Consider the following 6718-nt stretch of genomic DNA (forward strand, 5'->3'; position numbering starts at 1 on the left):
TGTAACCTGGCAAATATTACATTGCAGAGGCTCAGCACATTGAGTTTTGGGACAAGGCTGAGGCCTAGGAGGGGCAGAGGAGATAAAGAAGAACTGTTCCAATGAGTGGCTTTAAGGAACTCGAAGAGAGATTCACTGTATGAATTTTCAGCATCCTTCCTCTCCAGATTCCCTAAGGCCACTCATTTGCAGGTTTTCCTTGGTCTGCAAGGTGCAACCAGCAGCAATTCATCCTGGCCTGGCCTTGCACAGAGTGCTGCTAGCCTAAAAGTATGGAGCCCATGAGGGAGGGGATTGATGGCATTTGCTGATGGAGAGGGAATGCCCACACACTAGGGACCAGCTCCAGGTTGGCTGGAGGCTCTTGTGACATCCCTGCTCAGGCCAACATAGCACTGGAAAGTTTTTGGATGAGCTGGGCTGCCACCCTGACATCCCCTGGCTCCATGACCTTTCTTCCTGCAGGGAAATTACAGCCCTGAGTTCATGAGTCAGCTGTAAATCCCCAGCATCGATCAGACACTGAATGCAGCACTTGGTGGCTGAGAAAGGAGAACCAGATTGCATGCAGGGAAGAGTGCAGCAGATCCTGGATGACACCAAAGCATCACTAAGGCTCGAGGGTGTAGAAACCATCCAACAGTCCCAACAGCTCCGAGGACTCAAGTGAATGATGGAAACAAGAGGAGCACTGCAGTGGTTTAGGAAAAGAAAATCTTTTGCTAATTAGATCCAAGGTGTAGGTGTGTGTCTCCTTTGCTACAGGCTGAATTCAGACCTTGCAGCCCCTCAGGACCTGCAGATTCCCCAGCACAACGCTGCCCACTGAACCATTTGGTGTTGGGGCATCCAGGTGAGGGGGAAAAGACACCCAGCAACTCTACCCAGTGCAGCCCAGATGATCCCTTCCCCTTTTCCATCCTCATCAGTGTTCTTCATCCCCTTCACTTGCTCCCTGTGCCCTACCCATGTTCATCTCCCTCTTCTCTTCCTTCTTCCTCAGCTCTGGTCCAGGTTGAGAGCCCTTCCCCAGGGTGGCTGTGGAAGCTCACAGGGGTGCAATTTATCTCTGTAAAGAAAAGCCACATTCAGCCTGGTTCTGGTTCCCTGAGGGGAGAGACGTGGCCTTAGCAAAGAGACATTTTTGTTGGTGGAACCCATTCTGCAAGGACTGTCCCCTCGAGTGCAGCTGCAGGGGTGTGTTTCAGTGCTGATGGGGTGTGGGCAGGACAGGGCCTGTGGGCACAGGGTGACAGCTGCAGGGCACCATCATTTCCCCGTGGCTCTTTGCCTGCTGGTTCCACCACACCTCCCCCCAGTTTCCTCCTCTGAGGCCGTGAGCCCACGGGGCACAGATTTCTGTGATTAGGCAACGTCAGGCAGCCTCTCCCCTTTCGCTTTCAGCTGCCTCTTCCTCCCTGTCCCTGAGACAACCCTGAGCATCTGACACCCAGCACAACAGCCAGGGCCACGGGCAGCAGCCCCAGCGCTGCCATGGAGCCGGGGCTGAGGGAGCCCCTCGTGAGGGAGACGAGCTCCTCGTACCAAACCTTCCCCAGGAGCCAGGGCACGAGGCTGGATCAAGAGTACCTGCAGTGAGAGCTGGGCTGGGGCTGTGGGGCTGGCTGTGGGGTGGGTTGTGCCTCATGTCCTGAGAGCACTGGGCTGGAAGGGGTTTGTGTAAGAGCTACTTTGTACTGTTGTCATTCCTGAGTTGCCCTGAGTTGGGGGTCTCGTCATGCCCACGAAGTGTGGTGCTGGATGACTCGCCTGAGAGAGCAGCGGGCGTGTGTGCTTCAGGTATATGACCCTTGTAGGGGCATAATATGCTGCTGGGGGGCTTGGGGGGCCTTGAAGGGAACCCCCTCCTTGCTCTGCAGGGATGAGCTGGGTGCCAGCTGGGTCTGTGCCGTGCCCAGCTGCAGCTTCTGCTTTTCTTGGTGTGTCGAACCCGCTGAAACCTGCCGGGCACAGAGGAAAGCGGCGTTGGCACTGCCCGGCGGGGACGCGCTCTCAGCCCTTCACCGCACAGCAGGAGCTGCCGCCTCGCTCACACAAACCCACCTCGCTGGGGCTTTGTGTGGCCATTCCCTCTGTGACTGGCACAAGAGCCTCGGCCAAGCTGCAAGACAGGGGTAAAGTTTCTGCCAGGTGCAATAACAGCACCCAACACGGTCTGTTCACCCTGTAAGGAGCCTCTGCAACAAGCGGCTCTACCTGGCTGTGTTTGCCGCTGTCCTGGGGAACTTCAGCTTCGGCTTCGCCCTGGTGTACTCCTCGCCTGTCATCCCTGCCCTGGAGGCTCACCCCGACCCTGCCCTGAGGCTGGACAAGTACACAGCATCCTGGTTCGGGGTAAGGAGCCGTTCCCGCTGCGGGTAGGGGCTGGAGCTGTGTGTGGGGACAGCCCTGACGCTGCCGTGTGTCCCCACAGTCGGTGTTCACGCTGGGCGCGGCCGCGGGCGGGCTCAGCGCCATGGCCCTCAACGACCGCCTGGGCCGCAAGCTCAGCATCATGTTCTCAGCCCTGCCCTCGGCGCTGGGCTACGCGCTGCTGGCCGGGGCCCAGGGCACGGGGATGCTGCTGCTGGGCCGCGTGCTGACGGGCTACGCCGGCGGCCTCACCTCCGCGTCCATCCCGGTAACGCGCCCTGGGAGGGGGGACGGGGCTTCGCTCGGGGTGGGAGATGGGGCGCTGCTGTGGCTCAAGCCAAGGTGTGCTGCTGCTTTTTGGAGGCCTTGGCGTTGCTTTGGGGATGGGGAAGGTGTATGGAGTTAGTGGCCGTGGCGCAGCCAGCTCGCGCTGCACCCCCAGCGCTGGACTTACCCCCAGAAAAGGGAAGGCAGGTCCTCCATCCCTGCCCCATTCCTCCCAGCAGTTATTTCCTCCCATGTCTACCAAACACCAGCCTCGTGTTGCACGCAGAGAGGAAGGCAAGAATTGAGTAACCCCGGGGCAGGTCTTCCCAGGGGTGAGGGAGGGAAGTGACAGTGGCTGCAAGGCCGTGTCCTCTCTGCCTGCCAGGACCAGTTCACACCACAGTTCACACCAGTTTCCACCCCCAGAGAGCAGCTTCCCAGCAGTTCGGGTCTTCGCTGGCTGTGGGTGACAGAGGACGGGTTTTGGTGGTGATGGCTGTATATTGCAGCTCCATTAAGTGTGTGTTGCTCTGCTCCAGGTCTACATCTCGGAGGTCTCTCACCCTGGGGTCAGGGGCATGCTGGGTGCTTGTCCTCAGATCATGGCAGTGCTGGGCTCCCTCATCCTGTATGCGCTGGGCAAGTATCTTGGTGTTTGGAGGTCAGAGACCTTAGGGAAGGGGAGCTTATTCTAAACCACTTTCTTGGCAAGTTAACAGCTTCCTTCCCCTCACAGCCAGCTCACAACCACCACCACAGCTCTGCAAAGGTGCTCTGGACAGATCACCCATGCAAGTCTTAACTTGTTTGTGCTCGGGGGGACGAGTCCATAACCCTCACAGACCCGTGGCCATCACTGTCCCTGCTGAGGTTTAGTCTGGGCTGAAGGGCAGCATGACATGAACTGCCTGTGCATCTCCTGCCAGCAGCATGGGCCCTGGACACTGGATACTCTAAGATTACGGGGAGCTTGCTGGAATCTCCCCATATCATGCAGCTGAAAGTGCTTCTTTGCTGGGAGAAAATCCTGTGCAAAATCACTTCTTTTTTCCCTGCTGGATGTATTAAATTGTTACTGTGTCCATTGGAGACAAGGCCAGGACACCCTGCTCTGGGTGCCTTCTGCTCCTAACCATGCTGCTCCCTCAGGGCTGGCGCTGGACTGGCGCTGGCTGGCGGTGGCAGGGGAGGTGCCCGTGCTCGTCATGATCATCCTGCTCTGCTTCATGCCCAACTCGCCCCGGTTCCTGCTCTCCCGGGGGAAGGATGACGAGGCCCTGAGGTCACTGTGCTGGCTGAGGGGCAAGGACACAGACTATGCCCAGGAGTATGAGCAGATCAAGGACAGTGTGAGGAAGCAGGTGAGGAGGCTCCTCGTCGGCATGAGGGAGATCACAGAATGGTTGTGGTTGGAAAAGCCCCCTTTAAGCTCCCGGAGTCCAACCCTCACCCTGCCCAGCCCACCACTAACCCCTGGCCCTCAGCACCTCAGCTCCATGGCTTTGCAATAGCTCCAGGGCTGGGGACTCCCCTCCTCAATGTCATATGAAAACTGCAAAATCCAGCCTGAGTCATCTTATGGGTGCCTCAGTGGTGCCCAGAGGTGGCAACACCTCAGCTTTCTGGCTTTGTTCCCTCCAGAGCCAGCGGGTCTCCTGTGCTGAGATCAAGGATCCCTTCATCTACAAGCCCATCCTGATTGCAGTGGGGATGAGGTTCCTGCAGCAGCTCTCGGGTGTCACCTGTGTCCTCGTGTACCTGCAGCCAATATTCAAGAAAACATCTGTCATCTTGGTGAGCCCTGAGGTTCAGCCTGTGCTCTGACTGCTCAGTCTTCAGTGATGGTTGCTTCATGCTCCAAGTCCTCTGTGGCTCTCAGGCTCCAACTTTTGATGCCCTTTTGGAAGCAGCTGCCCTGCAAAAGGCTGCATGGGGATGGGGAGCAGGACTGGACTCACTGTCTCACCGCTCTCCTCCTCCAAGCTTCAGGCTTCTCTCCCCTGGCCTCTTACTATAGGAAGGTAGCTTTGACAGAGGCATCAGCCAGAGCCACAGCAGCACACGTAGGATCCTGCCCTTTCCCTGCTGTCCCCTCTCAGCCTCCCGACTGCTCTTGTCGTTGCAGAAGCCGCAGTACGACGCGGCCATTGTTGGCCTGGTGCGGCTGTTCTCGGTGGCCATCGCTGCTGTGGCCATGGATAAAGCTGGGAGGAAGATTCTCCTTTTTGTATCAGGTATGTCTCTCTTCCACTCTTGTGCAAGAGAAGCTTTTATTTAAGGCTCTCCAGCAGCTCTGCAAACGTGTAGGTGTGGAAATCTCATCCCTACAGGATTCAGGCAGGGAGTGGAGGTCTCTTTCTTTTGGTGCTGGCTCAGCTCCTGAGCAGAGGAACTCCTGGGAGCTCAGTCCTTGGCATAGAGGGATCACCTGCCCATGGCTCCCACTGTGCTGTTGCATCTCTCCACAGCTGGTGTCATGTTGCTGTCCAACCTGACATTGGGGTTCTATATCCACTTCGTGCCAGCTTCTCAGAACAGCAGCATTGCCAACGTGACCCTGGTGAGCTCTGCCAAACATCCTCCTGAGCTGACAAACTACATCACCCTCATCCCCCTCCTGGCAACCATGTTCTTCATAATGGGTAGGTGCAGAGAATGAGGGAGGGCCCAGAAGCCACAGCACAGGGCTGGGGGAGGGGGCATGTGGGGCCATTTCTCATCTGAGGCAGGGTGATCCAGAGCAAGGAAGTTAGGCTTGGAGTTGGGAGGAAGATGTCCCTGCAAGATCAAGACAGATGGCATCTGAAGTCACTTTGAGGGCTGACAGAGCACAATTGTGTGGAAATAACGAGCAGGGCAGGATTGTATAGGGCTCTCTGCAGTCCTCATCGAGCTTTGGAGCCTCAAGAGCCTCATCTTGCGCCTTCTCCCTACAGGTTATGCCATGGGCTGGGGCCCCATCACCTGGCTGCTGATGTCAGAGATCCTCCCTCTGAAAGCCCGTGGGGTGGCCTCAGGCCTGTGTGTCGTTGTGAGCTGGCTGACAGCCTTCACCCTGACCCTGCTCTTCCTCCGGGTCGTGGTGGGTAACTGCCCCGGCTGGGTGTTCAGCAGTCCCTCCTCACACCACCTCTGCACCAGCTCACATCTGCTTTCTGTCCCATTTTGCAGGAAGTCTTTGGCCTGGAGGTGCCTTTCCTGTTCTTTGCTGTCATCTGTGCAGGGAACATCTTATTCACAGGCTGCTGTGTTCCAGAAACCAAAGGCAGGTCCCTGGAACAGATCGAGGCCTTTTTCAGGACTGGCCGGCGGTCGCTGATGAGGTAGGAGCTGCTGTCTGCCAGCCATGCTGGGCTACCAGGACACATGCTCAAGGGCAAGAAAGAAAATGTTGTGCTGCTGGAGGTGGAGGCTGGAGCTGTCTGTGAAGACAACGGGAGAGGAACAGGCAGCAGCCATCATAGAAGTTGCCAAGTGGAGCTTTACCTTCTCTTCCCATCATTCAACACTACCTGTTGCTCTCTGGGTAACATGTCAGCCTGAGGTGTGGGACCAGGTAACCACAGCCAGGCTGCAGATAAAGATGTCCTGGAAAATAAAAGATGTAGCTGTGGACAAGAGACCTTGCACATCCTTCACTCAGCAGCCACCAAAGCAGCCCAAGTGCCCCAGGGTTTGGCTGGAACAGAGTTAACAGCTGCAGCTGTTTTGGCAGAAGTTCATCTCATAGTTGCAGGAATTTTGCCTTCAACTGCAAGATGTTGCCTTGATTTGCAGAGAAGGGAGCTGCAGGTGTGTGGGATGGGAGAGGCAGACCAGGGCTGTGACAAGGGGACCACAGCAGCCTACAGCTTCCCAGATGGGTCTCAGGTACTTAAGGATTGTGAAAGAGGCAGAGCCAGGTATTTTGTATAAAAATCTGCCACCTTTTATTGCTCTAAAAACACACAATACACCAGCAGCCTAATGAACAACACCAAATACAGTTCACAGAGAAAACAAAGAACTGGAACAGACAAACATTCAGCTGTTAGTGCAAGTGGTTCACTGTAGGAAAGACACAGTGGGTACTGACAAT

At 56.5% G+C, this 6718-nt stretch overlaps 1 protein-coding gene across 2 annotated transcripts; it reads left to right on the forward strand.

The window, feature by feature from the left end:
- Nucleotides 1–1448: 1448 nt before the first annotated feature.
- On the forward strand, nt 1449–6250 carry SLC2A6 (solute carrier family 2 member 6). 2 transcript variants are annotated; one of them, XM_062011491.1, is made up of 10 exons: nt 1449–1595; nt 2193–2355; nt 2435–2641; nt 3180–3279; nt 3790–4001; nt 4282–4434; nt 4766–4874; nt 5109–5282; nt 5577–5722; nt 5812–6250. In XM_062011491.1, exons 1-10 carry the CDS (start codon nt 1495–1497, stop codon nt 5965–5967), a joined length of 1521 nt encoding a protein of 506 aa, XP_061867475.1. In that variant the 5' UTR covers nt 1449–1494; the 3' UTR covers nt 5968–6250. The 2 variants fall into 2 exon arrangements, with proteins under 2 accessions (XP_061867475.1, XP_061867476.1); XM_062011492.1 differs by lacking the exon at nt 2435–2641.
- The last annotated feature ends 468 nt before the right edge of the window (nt 6251–6718 follow it).

Source organism: Colius striatus, chromosome 19, assembly GCF_028858725.1.
Source record: "Colius striatus isolate bColStr4 chromosome 19, bColStr4.1.hap1, whole genome shotgun sequence".
Lineage (NCBI taxonomy): Eukaryota > Metazoa > Chordata > Aves > Coliiformes > Coliidae > Colius > Colius striatus.